Raw genomic sequence first — 16,443 nt, 5'->3', positions numbered from 1 at the left:
TTTTGGTGGGGAGGTATTTTTAGTAGCAACGGGGTTTCACCATATTGGCCAGGCTGGTTTTGAACTCCTGACCTCAAGTGATCTGGCTGCCTCGGCCTCCCAAAGTGCTGAGATCACAGGCGTGAACCACCGTGCCCGGTCTAAATGCTGTATATATTTACTTATGTTTTGGCTATGGATTTTTCAGTTCTTTTCTATCATTTTTTGCTATCTATATTTTAAAGCTTCTTAAAGATGCATAGAGATCATGATTATTATACTGACATGTTAGTTCATTTACTAGTATGCAGTATTCCTCTTTGCCTCTAGTTTCCCTAATATTAACCTGATGACATTTGATTTTACTGTTACTATTTTCTTGATATATGTGCTTTTACTCCTCAAGTGTCAGTCATTTTTCAGCTTTTTAAATTTAATTGTGTTTCTTTTCATTATCATCTAGCTGGATTTTATTTTTTGAAGTTTAATCTGTGTCCCAGTTTTCAAATGGCAATTATTCTCACAGATAATTGAAAGATAGATGGATAGATAGGTAGGTCTGGAGATAAATACAAACACACTTTTAAAAACTTGTTTAATGATTTGTTTCATCTTTTCTTCTCTATTTGTTATATTGATCATGATTCTCACTATTTTATTTATTTTTAATGTATAAATATTGCCTTATATAGAAGCAAAGATTTTAGTTTTTCCTTCAAAGAAGCTACAAGAACAATAAAATAAAATAAAATGAAAGAACAAAAATAAACAATAAAATGTTTTCAAATCTTCAATAAAATAGAATGATTCTTGAACATGTAATATTGACTAACATTTATGAAGTCTAGTTATGAGAAGAGAGAGAAGACTCCAACACCCCAAATAAAAGATGTACAAACACTGTACTGAAGAGATTAACATTACTAAACATCCTATCAATAATTTTCAGTTGACAAGTTAAAACATTTATATAGAATAAACAATTACCTACACAAATAGGACTTTTCAAAAAATGGCTCAAAAATAGGTAGGTACTCTTCAAAAAACTAATTACCAGTGCATTAACTAAAAAAAAAAAAAAAAGAAAATGTAAATATCTACCTGAGAATGACATAATGCCTGAATACTCACATGGGTTGATTCTATGAAACTCTAATTAAATAACAAATTTGCCTTTTGTATGTTTCAGAAAATATAAAATAATTAAAGTAATTCAACTTGCTTGGTGAGATTAACGTAATAGTGACTTAATACAGCATAGTGTAACAAGGCCAATGCAAGGACACTATAACACACTTTCATTTATAAATTTACCACAGAATTCCTTACTCAACAATGTAATAAAAGAAAAGAAAACTATATCTCGACTAAGCCTAGTGGCATAAGGCTAAATGCCTTCAAAGTCCAAAAACTTAACAATGAGGGGAAGAGAGTTTTGGTTTAATTACAAACTAGAGAGTATGTAATTATCTAAATGCCTTATAAACTGTTTTTTATAAAACTGTGTGATAATAAAAGCTACATGTACACAAGAAAAGTGTTTGGATAGTTTGGATATCCTAAAACAGGATTTAGTAATAGACTTCATCCTCCCAAAGTAAGACTCTCTGAAAGTTCATGTTTTCCTGATTAATGTCAAGTGACAATAATTAAGGAATCTATGTGGCCAACTAAAGTGACCCTTCTATGCGAAGCCAAACTGAAGATGTAAAGTGCTCCAAATTGTCCTGTGAGAAATGGCAGTGAAGACAAATAATACTTTAAAACATTGTCAATAAAATTAAAGTTTTAAACTCTGGTTTTTACAATTAATTATACAAGGAGAACCACATACCTCTAAGTGTTATATTCAACACATTTATTTGTGGACCATTCTTGATATATTTATTATCATTAATTTTTCATCCACTCTTCTGACAAGTGTTTACTGGGCTGCTATTTCATACTGGAACAGACTTGATACTATCTACACTATGATGATGGGGACTGAACTTATCTTCTTGTTACTTGTGAGATTTGCATAATTTCTGACACTAAAACCCTTCAAGGACAGCGCAAGTAAAAATCTACAAACTATTTTTACTTAAAATCCCATTGGAAATTCCTAAATAAAATATAGCAGATTTAGGCCTGGTGCAGTGGCTCATGCCTGTAGTACTAGCACTTTGAGAGGCCAAGGCGGGCAGATCACCTGAGGTTGGCAGTTCGAGACCAGCCTGACCAACATGGAGAAACCCTGTCTCTACCAAAAATACAAAATTAGCCAGGCGTGGTGGTGCACGCCTGTAATCCCAGCTACTCGGGAGGCTGAGGCAAGAGGACTGCTTGAACCTGAGAGGCGGAGGTTGCAGTGAGTCGAGATTGCACCATTGCCTTCCAGCCTGGGCAACAAGAGCGAAATTCTGTCTCAAAAGAAAAAAAAATAGCGGGTTTAATTCAACAGTTTATTAAAGGAATAATGCATCTTAATAGTCTAATGGTCTGTCTCCCTATCACGTTGTCTAAAATATTAGGTCCTCCATACATATTTCTTTTATGGATGAATGCATGCCAAACTTTGTACCTAAGGATTGAAAGAATCAGAAGTAAGTACATTCAATTCTTGGCAGCAAGAATTTTTTAGTCTTGTAAAGAAAGTAGATAGATAGATAGATAGATAGATAGATAGATAGATAGATAAGAATAATGTAATAGATGCAGTAATGAAAGGAATCACAAACAGCTAAAGGAACATTGTAGAGTGAAGGACTGAGAAGTCAACAAAGGTTTCACAGAGGCGAGCTCTGATATAAGAAAAGATTACTATGATTTTACTGGGAGAAATCATTCTAAATGGTAATAAGGTTATATACCAAGTTGGAGACATGCTGAGTGCTATTCAGTTGCTTTACCTATTCTGATGAAGATTACAATGTTCCCAGCAGAATGGCATTTTGCTAGAAGTGGAGGATTGTTACATTGGTAGCAGTTAAACTGGTGTCCACAGTGAACTACTCCTCCAAGTATACATACCCTAGTGTAGTTGCCTCCAACCTTGACTCTGACTTGCTTTCACCAAGAGGAGGTTGGATATGCAAGTAAAACGCAAGCAGAAGCTGGATAAGCACTTGTGTATTGGGGCTTGTCTTCCTGGAAGCCAGCTGACATGTAAGATGTCCTATCATACTGCTATAAGCAAGCTAGCCAGGTAGAGGCACATAGAGGAGAAGAAGGCTGAAGACACTAGCTATCCCAATAACTCCATATGAGGAAACAGATGTGATTGAAGAGGCCCTCTTACACACCAGCCCCAGCAGATACCATATGGAGCAGAAAGATCACACAGCAGGGCCTAATCTAAATTGCAGGATCATTAAAAATAATAAGTTCTTGTCCTGAGCTACTAAGTTTGGAGTAAATGGCTATGTGGCAACAGACAACTGAAACAATGGAAGTTACTGCAATGATGATAACTTTGAGGTTTAACTTAGGTTCTATGCTGCCAGGAAGAAAACTTTTATTTTTCAACACCATGCCATTCACAAATATAGCACATTGTGGATCATTTTGAATTGGCTTTTAACTCAGAGGAGGAATCAAATCCTCAACACTAAGGATGTAGGTGCTGTTTCTAGGGAATGTATTTCTGGCCAAAATATCTCTTACTTTTTCCCTAATGAAGCTAATTATGGATGAAAAGTTAGTTATGAGATGCAGTCACCCAGTAAGGTAATTAGTCCTTGCTTTTTACTGTTAATTTCTCTGTTTCTTGGAATTAATAGTGTGTATAGTAGGAAGTTACTATGTGTTATGACTGTAACACTGTAAGGTAGTTTTGACCCCTGTATGACAAAGTCAAAACTCTTTTCATTAGTTGGCTTAATTTGTTCCTTCTATTCCCAATTTATCTTTAACATAGACAGTTCATTATTAAGAAAAATTAACAGCCATCCTGATCTAATTCTCAAAAACCAGGAAACCAAAGTTCAAAAAAATCACTTTGAAGTAAATGCTTTTAATTTTTCCCGAACAAATGTAATAGAATTTAAGCTTTATCTTTTTTGCTTTGTGGTTTTTGAAAATATTTGGAAAAAATAAATCAAGAAACAGAAAGTTTTAAAAAATTCTTTAAATAGCATATGACCTCTTCTGATAAGTAAAACTTAATTTTTCATTTGTATTTTGAAGCACAAATTAGCACAGCCAAAAATTAAACAGAACATAATGTCAGGCACACGCGCACACACACACACACACACACACACTAGATTCTATTATTTTAATCAAACTATCAATATTTTTATCCATTTAAACTAATATAGCCATTATTAGTTAAATGATGAATCAACAGACATAAATCATCACTGGATTATAGAGGAAAAAAATCAAATATCAAGTGAAAACTTTGACATTTCTTGTTACTTAGCACAAATAACTGTTCTGTTTCCTACTATTAAGTATGATTTTCCCAAGTCATTCTCCTTAGATTTGCTTCAATCCTAGGTATAGGGTACTTTAAAAGCAAATGAATGTAAGGAACAGAGCTAGTGCTTCATTACCCAACTGAAGAAAATGCAGCTCAGAGGGTTTAAAGAACAATGAACTGGACCATTGCTATTTATTGTACACTTGTCATGTGTCAGGCAGCCAACCTACAACAATGGTGAAATAGGAACTATTATTATTGTCATTTTAACAGTGAGGAAATGAAGACCCAAAAGTAAAGAAGAAGGAGAAGCAGAGGGAGGAAAAAGAGGGGGAAGAGGAGGAGAAGGAGGGGAGAAGAAGAAGAGAGAACAGGGAGAGGAAAAAGCTTAATGATAGCTATACAGTCATGATGGGGCAATCCAAATGTTCATTGCTTTATCCAACTCCAAAGCCTGGTTTCTTCCCCTTTCAAAACATTGTTTCTCCAATGTTAGCTCCAGAGCACAGACACTATCTCCTTGTATATGTATATAAAAAAAAGAATTTAAGAAACCAAGAGAATAAAATAATCGATTATTACTGCACAACTACTGATAATGTAGTAAGTTATGGTGCAAAGATTTCAACTCATGCATTCTTACTCTAGAGCTGATATTCTTAACAATTACATTATATTGCCTACTTAAGACACTGCATCTGTGAAGCTGGAACTGGATGACATAGAAAAAGGACATTTAGAGAACAGGAAATAACTCTAGAAAATGTAAAGCATGAGTCAATATAAAGCATTCAGGAGAATACTTGGAAGATAGGGTTGAGGTTCTCTTGAAGAAATCCCAACAAAAATCATAGAAAAGGAAGAAAGAAAAAAATAACTATTGAATATGATAAGACACATCCGAATGTAAAGAGTTTCAGAAAGATTTTTAAAAGGAGTAAATTATTGAACAAAGAATATACAAAAATCTCCTGGAAGCGAAGTTTCTGAGTTTTCAGATTGTGGCAGCAGTGGAGGTTTGCCACTAGGATTTCCCCTCAGTAAGAACTTGCTGTTCAGCTGCAAGGAGTACAGTCAGCCTCCAGCTGTTTCCAGCCTCATCCTATACCTCAGCTTTCATGCCAAGGTCTTGCTCTTCCCAGGCAACAACCAACCAGTGACTCAGAATGACAGGGGTACTAGGTCTTGGCCAATTATACTCAATTATACCCAATGTTAGAGTCCTCTAAATCTTTACTTGAAATATTTGTTCTAGAGCTCTCCATTGGATTGGTTAAAACCATCAGATCTGCATTGTTGTCTGAGGTTCTCCTTATCCAGTCCTGCTCCTTTCCTCAGGAGTTTTCCTCTAAGAAATCTCTTGCATTACTAACTCCATCTCAGTGTCTGCTTCCCACAGGACACAATGGATATCAATATTGATGGGATGCACTAAGCATCCAGCATAATAAATGATAAAAGGTTTTCACCAAAGTACATCATTGTGAAATCTCAAAATGAGAAAAGATTCAAAATTATTCTAGAGTATAAACAAATAACAAAAATCAAAACATGTCCTGTGCAAAGGACTGGGAATCAGAATGGTAGCAGAGCTCTCAGTAACAATGCTGGAATCCAGAAGAAAATGAAGCTCCTTCAAAATTCAAAGGGGCAGTATTTCTAACATACGGTTTCATACCCAGGACATGGATATCAAGTTTGAGGCTAGAATAGAGACATTTTCAGGTATACAAAGTTTTAAGAAACTTACTTACAAGTAGCAAAATAAGGAACTGAGCCAAGAAGGAATAAGACATAGGATTTAGTAAGTAGTTTCCAAATTCTAGAAAAATATAAAAGGAATTCCCAGAGTGTTTATGAAAGTAAGTCTAGATGCAGTTGGCTACAAGCCTAGAAAATAACCCATCTAGTTTGGAGGAGACAGCTTGAGAGGGTAACTCTAAGAAGAAAATCAAGTTTGCATAATACTTGATGTGTTTGAATATATTCAGAGAAAATTTAGAGTCTTGGCAAAACCTTTGGGATAAATTAAGAAAGGTATGTAAAAAAATAAGCAAAAAAGTGGCCATTATTAGCTTAAAAAATACAGAAGTGGTATAAAAAGTATACACAATTATAGAATATACCGTGCCTTAGGTATGAAAATAGTTATAGAGACATAATGATGTGAAGACTAACGATTAATTTGGCTAAAAATGCTGATATATCCACCTTGGAAGGAGGAGAAATAACTGTGTTTATCAGATAATGAAAGATGGAGTGTGGGGGGGACAGGGCACTGCAGGGAACATTAAGAGCTAAGTCTTAATAATTCATACTTTTATAATGGGAAGGCAATAGCTATCAAAAGATAAAATCCAATAATGGCAATAGAACTATATTACGTGGAAACATGGTGGGAAATAACAAAATAAACAGATAAAAATGTTAAAAAGTAGCCGGACACAGTGGCTCACGCCTGTAATCCCAGCATTTTGGGAGGCCGAGGCGGGCCGATCACGAGGTCAGGAAATTGAGTCCATCCTGGCTAACACGGTGAAACCCCGTCTCTACTAAAAATACAAAAAATGAGCCGGACATGGTGGCAGGCGCCTGTAGTCCCAACTACTCGGGAGGCTGAGGCCGGAGAATGGCGTGAACCTGCGAGGTGGAGCTTGCAGTGAGCCGAGATCGCGTCACCACCTCACTCCACTCTGGGCGACTGAGCAAGGCTCCATCTCAGAAAAAAAAAAAAAAAAAAAAAGTTAAAAAGTAGTTCCTTTAGTATAGAAAATAGGAATGGGTGATGTGGTAAAGTACTGGTTTTCATTGTAAATCTCTTAACACTGTTTTGGCTTTTAAAAAGTGTACATGTAGTATAACACTTTGATAAAAAATAAATATTGAGGAAAAACCCAAAGAACTGAAAAGTTGGAGAAGCAAGCACTCCTAAGTAGGAAGAACTAGGTGTGCTGATTTCTAGTAAAAATATTTCGTAACTACATCCATTGTCTCTCTATTGTTATTCAATATAGACCAACTTCCTATACTACCCCTCTCCCTTTTATTGGTAAATACTTAAATAATTGCAGTTATTAAAATGCTACATTATATAAAGTAACTACAGACTGAAATGCTCATATGTTATTTTTTGACTAAGGAGTGAAGTAAGAAAAATGGACTTACCTAAATTGGTGAGGAGGTAAGCAATTTTTTCATAAGCCTGTAATAAAAGAGAATACATAGTGAACATTATTCTTCTCTTTTGGAAAAGGCTGGTATTTACACTATTTGAAGAAACATCTATAACGTATGTTATACAGTGGTTACATTTTACATTAAATAGAAACATTTATTGAAACAGTATGTAAGGCTTTATATATACATACATGAATGAAATTGATATAATATATATGTGAATGTAAATGTGTGTGCACATGTATGTGTGTGTAGATACACTTGTAATCTGTAATAACCAGTCTTTTCTGGTAGCTATCTTCATTTTCATTTTGTAAATCAAGAAATGAGAAAAAGTCCCTAAAAGTCATTCAGCTAATCAATGGCTGAGCTGAGATTTGAGCTCAAAATTACAGTTTTTTGGCCAGGTGTGGTGGCTCACGCCTGTAATCCCAGCACTTTGGGAGGCCTAGGTGGGCGGATCACGAAGTCAGGAGATCGAGACCATCCTGGCTAACAGGGTGAAACCCTGTCTCTACTAAAAATACAAAAAATTAGCCGGGCATGTTGGCGGGCGCCTGTAGTCCCAGCTACTCGGGAGGCTGAGGCAGGAGAATGGCGTGAACCTGGGAGGCAGAACTTCCAGTGAGCAGAGATCGTGCCACTGCACTCCAGCCTGGGCGAGAGTGAGACTCCGTCTCAAAAATAAAAAATAAATAAAAATAAAAATAAATAAAAATTAAAAATTAAAAAAATTATGTTTTTTTTACAACACTGGAAGGCAAAGTGAAAGTTTGAATTCTGTCCTACTGATAAAGAAATTTCTAAACTATGATAAAAGACCGTATATATTTGTATTTGTAAAAAACAAAATTGTTTTTGTGGTTATTTAAAACAGACGCATAAGTCAAATCTGTTGAATCTGTAAGTCACAATTGATTTTTCTGATAATACTTTTCCTCTTCTGCCATCTTTTCCCCTCTCCTATATACTCTGACCAATATTTACATAGACTCAAGAAAAGGGCATACATTTCAGAATATTCCAAGTAAATATAGTTGGGAAAGTATTCGCTATAGACAGAAGTACTTGTGGGTATATGTATGTGCATATGACTATTACCTCATAACCACATAATTCAATAAAAAATTGTTTAGATTATCATTTCCAATAACCTTGCCTGTTGGCATGAAAAATTAAAAGGTATGCATCTGGACATATTAAAAGTTGTTCCCCTTCTCTGACAGTTCTTTCAGCAAAATGATTGTGATGACTCATCTTAGCTGTGATTCAAATCTGCCCCTTCCTAAAAGTTAAAGTGTTATCTGGAGACAGAAAGATTACACTGAGTACAATACTCTCATTCTCTTCCTAGTGCAGGTTTTTTTGTCTTTGTTTTAGCTTTACACAAACTATAATTTTCAAATTTTAGGATAAGATTACTGTGAATTCATGAACACCAAGTGATTCCTACTGTAACAGGTTCTTTTTCATGTCTTATTTATTAAGTGAGATAATCATAGCAGGGTCTCCAAGGAGTACAACAGGATAGATTCAATCGCCCAAAAAATAGTACTTGAGCACCCACTATGCCTCTAGCACTGAGTTGAGTGCCTTTGTGGGGATTGAAAGTTAGTTCTAGTTCAATAATTGCCATTTGGCTTGTGCCAAACAGTGCTTTACATATATTATTATTCCTTAACAACAATTTTGTTAAGTAGGTATAATGATCCCCATTTTACAGAAGAAGAAACTAAGTTGTGGAATGTCAGGCACCTTAGTAGTGAGACAACACTACTGAGCAAGTAGCAAAGTCAGGATTGACTATCATGGCTGTCTAGCACCACCTACATCGTGCCTTGTCACATAAACCATTTCATTTTAAACTATTTATTTATTTTCGAGACAAAGTCTCACTCTAACACCCAGGCTGGAGTGCAATGGCATGATCACAACTCACTGCATCCTAAACTTCCTTGGCTCAGGTAATCCTCTCACCTCAGCTTCCCAAGTAGCTATAACTACAGGTACACACCACCATGATGCCTGGCTCATTTTCTTTTCTTTTTTTTTTTTTTTTCAGAGATGGCTTTTGGGCATGTTGCCCAGGCTGGTCTCTAATTCCTCATCTGCCCCAGCCTCCCAAAGTGCTAGGATTACAGACATGAGCCACCACGCCCAGTCCTATTCAAATTTTTGTCTTAATATCTAGCACATAGAGCCACTCTACAAACTTAGGATGGAAATATCTGCAACTGATGCATTAGGGGGGTTACAATAACACTGGGAAAAAAGTTATAAATTACAAAAGATGCCATAATGCTGTTGGAAGACTTTCTAGGGTATTTGCAAACCTGCATCATCCAAGGCCCAAATGCTATGGCTGACTGGCAACATCACTGATGAGCTACAAAATCAGTTCAAGCAGAATGAATTGTTAAATCTCAAACTACAGACTACAAAAATAAATAATGATTTAAATATATCCAACTGTATGGTGTCTGGCAGCAATCACTTTGGCGGTACATACAAGCTGTGAGTGTGTACGTTTGTGTGTGATTGTGTAAAGCGGAATGAGTACGTGCTTGTTGGGGAAGAGGATAAAGGGCATCAGGGATAACTATTCCAGGCCCTACCTGATACACACACATGATAACATGTTGGTGAACCTATACTTTAAAAAATCAGCCACTGATGCATTTAGTAAGCTGAAATTCTCTTATTCATATATATTAATTAAGTCAATATATTCATTATAAATTTCTAGTGCATCAGTTAGTGTTTTAGAAACCAAACATACCTGAATCAAAAAGACATAATCTCTACTTTCATAGAACTCAAATTTCAGTGGGTAGAGATAAATGGCAAATAAATACATAATTGGTCAGGAGGTGAAAAGTGCTCTGAGGGAAAATAAAGCAAGCAGAGCGGATAGAGAGTTTTGGTAGACACAGAGAGTACTATTTTATACTCTATAAGAGTATTCTGAAAAGCCTCTTAAAAGCCTGAATAAAGTATTCAGAGGGTAGCATCTGAGCAGAGAAGTGCATGCAATGAGGGAGGGAGCCAAGCAGAAATCTCAGCTAAGTACCTTTGAGACACAGAAACGGGAATGCCAATGCTCTGAGTCTGGCACAGACTTGATGTATTTCATGAAGGGCAGGGAAGTTAGAGAGAAAGGAGTGGCAGCAATAAGACAGTGAAGTAGTAAGAGATGAGTCACTGAGATCTCACAGGGAAACACTTTTTCAGTGCACAGTAGGCCATGGTAAGGATTTTGGAATTCATTCTCAGCTAAGACTTCATCATCTTCCCAGTAATGCCTTGTTTGGGGTGTTATGCAAAAATCAGTTTGGGAGAAAAAGAACAGCAAAGGCAAGAAAAGGACATGGTTATTGTGAGGGGGCATATTAGGTGGTTCTACATGGGTTTTAGAACTTTTTATCTTTTAGTCATAGCCACACAATACAGCCTTCACTGTGAAAATAAACTCCAAGCTTTTGCAGAATTGAAAAGAGCCTGCCCTTTTCCAGTAATCTACTTGTCTGAATTTCTAGAAACTATGGACATAGACATGAACAAACTAAACAAATACATTTATTAAAAAGCCAATCCTCTTATGAGATGAGTCATTTGACATTACCTCTTTTCTTGGTTAAGATGCCTGGTCCAACCCTTTGATCCACCCTATTCCATAATAGCTTATTTGCATTGTAATTGGTAACCAGTGGTAACCAGGTATTAAGGAAAGTTAGGTGTACTTTGAGGCCTTCAGTGATCAGGCCCATGAAAGAAGTATAGGGATGTATGCTCTGGACTCTAGAGATGGGAATGGATCAACAAGGGAGAAAAGTCCAGAACCTCCATGGAGTACTTACATTAGCCAAATGTAGATAGGATTTTTTCTTTTTTTGTTAGAGTGCTCTGTGCATGGTACATGGATTTTAAAATCAGAGGAGGAAACCCAAAAGGAGTTCATTCTTTAATTTAAAAATTTTTAATTGGAATTAATTAAAATTTTAATTTTAGTTTAATTTAATTTTAATAAATTTAATTTAATATTTATAAAATTTGATTTTAATAACATTTTAATTTTTGATTAAAAAAATTTCACCATGCTGAAATGATTTAATTAGCCTAATTCCAGATTTTTCAAACTCTAAGAGTACTTCTGTTCTGATGTTTCTTATATATTTCTTAAAAGTTACCCTTTAATCATGAGACCAGGCAGCTGTCATGCTGCTGTAACATGACAAAATTAGTTAAAGTTGGATTGTCAAGCAACAAGAATATACATTTTTGGAATAATTTTGCATATTTAATTTTCATTAAAATATTTTTAGGAACATTTCCTGATACAATAGTACCATGCCACTTTTGGCACCTTCGAGTAGCATATCCTTTTCTGAGGGTAGCAAAATAAAGAAGAAAAATGGTAGGCCTAGGAAAGAGCAATTCTCGATTTCAAATTCTGTCTTTGTAGTTGTTTAGCTATATGCCTGATAAAGGGATGTTAAAAATAATGCATTGATGTTTTAATTATTGTCAAATAAAATTATTTGTAATTTAATTTTGGAAGATGGGATTTCTGATCCTGATTGTGCATCAAAATTACCTTAGCTCTCTTAATGATTTTCTAATGCTATTTGAGGGGCTGGCTGGATAAGAATTACTAGAGAGTATTTTTGAATGATTTGTTTTAAATGTAGATTTCTTAGCCCAACAAAGGAGATTCTGAACAGGACTCAAGAATCTGTAGTTTTTTGGCCGGGCACAGGCGCAGTGGCTCACACCTGTAATCCCAGCACTTCGGGAGGCCAAGGCGGGCGGATCTCTCGAGGTCAGGAGTTTGAGACCAGCCTGGCCAACATGGTGAAACCCCATCTCTACTAAAAATACAAAAATTAGCCGGGTGTGGTGATGTGCCCCCAATTACTTGGGAGGCTGAGGCATGAGAATCGCTTGAATAGGGAGGCAGAGGTTGCTGTGAGCTGAGATCCTGCCACTGCACTCCAGCCTGGGTGACACAGTGAGACTCCATCTCAAAAAATAAAAAATAATAATAATAAAAAAAGAATCTTTAGTTTTTCAAAAGTGTTCCAGGTGATTTGATGAATAGTAAAAATAGAAAATACTATTTTAAATTGCTTTCATGACCTGTAAGATGGACTTGTAACCAAATTTTGATTGTATTAGCCCATATTTTTCTCCCCAGTTAAATATTTAGGAATGCCATGATCCACCTATTTTGAAATGTTTAGAAAATGTATAGTCTTTGATTATAAGTGTAAATTAAAATAAGTGCTGCAAACTTGAAATATGTTAAAAATACAATTCCAATAACAAAAAATAATTTTGAGCACATACAGTAAGCAAGATGCTAAAATATTTGGTGAATAAAATATTTCAAATTTATTTAAAGATGTGGACATACAAAAATGAGGAAGCTACAGCCCCTGTTCATAAGGAGCTTATACTCTGATAATGGGAGAAATGACATATCCTAAGCACTGTAACAGAAGAATATTCACAAAATGGATTGCTTAATTCTTCAGAAGAATCTGATTGGAGGAATAACTGACATATCCAAACACCCTGTGAGAAGAATAAGCACAAAATTCAATTCTAAATACAATATTGAAAAAAATGCTTTATGGAGGAAGTGCTCCTTAACTGTAATTTTCAAAGATAAAGAGATATTCGCCAAGGAGACAAATTAAGATTGGCATTCCAGACACAGGAAGCACTGTGGAGAAAGAGACAGGGGTATAAAACAGCAAAGTTCCCTGGGGGACAAGCAAAAGTGGTTCTGTAGGTTGGAGTGCAGGGTGATTTGGAAAGAGGGGCAGCAAGAGACAATTTTAGCCAAGAAGAGAATGGAAAAGTGGTTTTAAGCAACGAGGGCCTCACAGGCCAGGCTAAAGAATTTAGAATTTATACCCAATAAATACAACAGAAACCCATTAAACAGCCTCAAGCACATGACAAGCACGTTTACTATTTAAAAAGATCCTTCCAATAGTCCTGTGAAAGGGATATAGGAAGAGTTTAGATTAGAGACAGGAAGACTAACCAGCAGGAAGCCTGCTGCAACAGTCCAAGCTAAAAATGACAACTAGTTGAACTAAGGAAGGAGAAGCAAGGATGGTGAGCAAAAAATGGATAATAAAAATGTTACAGAAGCAAAATTCACAACAGTTAGTCACTGATACTGTGAAGGAGATAAAAGAAATAAGTAAGAACTAGTTTAAGGTTTCTGGCTATGTACAGAAACAGAATTATGTTAAAAGTTCCTAACCAAAAAAAAAAAAAAGGTCTGACTGATTTAAACTATTTTTCTATGCCTATATTTTATAATCCCATGTACATGGATTATATTTGAACAGCAATTTTGATCAATAGAATATTAATCTAAGTCCCTCATTTGGAGAAAATGATGGTACAGGGATGCTGCAGTCAATCTATTAACAACAAAAAAGCATATATTTTATTAGCTGCATATTTAGTTTTGGTCTGAAAATAGCATAACAAAAGGTAGCATTTGATTTTCTAAATAAATACTTTTGATGGTATAATATTTGACATTAATGGTTTTAATCTAGCCCTACTTGATTAAATCCATAGGTTAATCCTGTATATTCAGGTGATCAGAGGGCTATTTAATAATCTGTGATGTGCTTTAACATCCTGAATAGAAAGAGAATGCATAAATTCAGAAGAGCATTGTTATTTTATACTAATTAAATCTGAGGAATATAACCATCTTCTTACATTGTTTGAGTTGGCTGTATTATAGTTCACTTCCTTTGCACTCAATTCATTTTATAATCTTCTCCTGAGTTAGTTGCAAAAGCAAAGGAGAAGTATTTATGGTCTACTCCACTTCCAAAAATCCCTGAATCTTTATGCCAAATTGACCAATAAGTAGAAATAGATATTTAGAAAAACAGGAGGTAGCTTCTGGTTTCTCCCAGGAACTACAATTGTTTTATAGCACTAAGAAGATACATGGGTTCTAGTATTCAATTAAGTGGAGCTGGTGGGATGCTGAGGCTCTCAAAAGATTCTTCTATAATTCCAATAATCCTCTCTTCACTTGCCTTCTGAAGTCTTATTTCTACAACTAGAGATTCACTCCACTGAGTTCAGCCTTTGTTTTCTGTAAAATGCAAGTGCTTTGGAATAAATAATACATTAAGCCTCATTAAACACATAAACTTAAGAGCAAGTTGTACTGGAACCTTATAAGAGAAAGAGAAAGCCATAGGTATGAGAACCAACTGTGATTCTATGGAAGGTGTGGTAACTAAGGAAGAGGGTAGGAGGTGGAGAAGAGTGACAGTTTAAGAGATTGGACTTTAAGAAGCAACTGGAATAATATAAAACTGGAGTCTGGTACAACAGTGAAAATTTCAGCCAAATCTTGATTTCTGCAATATTAGTGATAATATAAAGAACATTTTGGCCCGGGCACGGTGGCTCACGTCTGTAATCCCAGCACTTTGGAAGGCTGAGGTGGGTGGATCATGAGGTCAGGAGGTCGAAACCAGCCTGGCCAGCATGGTGAAACCCCGTCTCTACTAAAAATACAAAAATTAGCTGGGCATGATGGCGCGCGCCTGTAGTCCCAGCTACTCGGGAGGCTGAGGCAGGAGAATCACTTGAACCCAGGAGGCAGAGGTTGTGGTGAGCTAAGATCTCGCCACTGCACTCCATCCTGGGCAACAGAGAGACACTCCATCTCAAAAAAATAAAAATAATAAAAAAGAACTATTTTGTAAGAAAATGTTTGAGGGTAAACCTCCCATTCTGTTCAAATTCAGGTTCTATCATGAGCTTGGTCTGACAAGTTTTCAGCTTATTTGAGAATATAGTTATTTCATAAGGTGGAAACTAAGTATCGAATCTTGGACCTGGAGTTTCTGTTCTAGGACCTGTCATGCTTGCCTTCCAAAGTAAAAATTAATTAACCATATTTGGCTCCTTCATTTTCCTTTCCCTGTCTTCAAAAATATTAAGCCAGTTCATTAATCTTTTCAAGATGTTTTTGAAGATCAGTATGTCTTTGCAACAAATTACTAAAAAAAAAAAAAAAAAAAAAAAAAACAGAAACACAGGGTGTTCCTTTAAAGGCAATAATACTTAATGGGAGGAGAAGATAATTAAGGGACGTGAAACTATTAGGGTGGTGAAAAAGTCATTGTGATTCTTGCCATAATTTTCAATAGCAAAAATCGCAATAACTTTTGCACCAACCTACATTAACATTGATTACCTCCAACAGGTACAATTAGGTTTATAGTAAGAAGGGAGATGAGTGGCATTATGAACTGAGGAAAGTGGCTTTTATTTAGCATTTCTAACATTTTTATACTTCACTACTTTTTATAATATCAATGTACTGATTTTATAGTTCATAGCTATAAAAGATAAAATAATTACAGACCTTAAAAGGGCATTAAAAGGAGTAAGACATTTTAAAAATAAGATTACTGAAAATTATCATAGTGGTATGATTTCAGCATGAACTAATTAAATATTTTTTTAAAACTTTTTTATATTACTAGACATATTTGATAGAAAGACAAAACACAAAACAGTGATTCTCTTTCTCTCCAAAGATGGCTTTGAGCATTCAAATATTTATGAATGGGTAATATAAAACATTTATTTAAAAAGAATAAGAAGTGAACACCAATCAATGCAGACGTGATATAAAGAATTTAGGACGATCAAAGAAAAGGTTGTTATTGTTTTCAAACCTTGAAATGAAGGGAAATAAATGATCAAACTTAAAGATGCAGAAAATGGAGAAAAGTAAAAGTTGGTATTTTGCAAGAAGAAATATAAGTATAGGTAGTCTTAAAAAGGGAAATGAAATCTTAAAATATCGAAGGGAAGCA

The 16,443-nt window shown here is 35.4% G+C and overlaps 1 protein-coding gene across 6 annotated transcripts in view; it reads right to left on the bottom strand.

The window, feature by feature from the left end:
• ANO3 (anoctamin 3) overlaps window positions 1-16,443 on the bottom strand; it is a 472,830-nt gene that overhangs the window by 30,247 nt on the left and 426,140 nt on the right. For all 6 annotated transcript variants that reach the window (XM_063711053.1, XM_063711054.1, XM_031016410.3 and 3 more), the window contains one exon: window positions 7,550-7,586. In XM_063711053.1, the coding sequence (XP_063567123.1) occupies window positions 7,550-7,586 (37 nt within the window). The remainder of the gene's footprint in view (window positions 1-7,549; window positions 7,587-16,443) is intronic.

This window comes from Gorilla gorilla, chromosome 9 (assembly GCF_029281585.2).
Source record: "Gorilla gorilla gorilla isolate KB3781 chromosome 9, NHGRI_mGorGor1-v2.1_pri, whole genome shotgun sequence".
Taxonomy (NCBI): Eukaryota; Metazoa; Chordata; class Mammalia; order Primates; family Hominidae; genus Gorilla; species Gorilla gorilla.
Note: the sequence above shows the minus strand (reverse complement) of the source record. Positions and strands in the feature narration are given on the sequence as shown.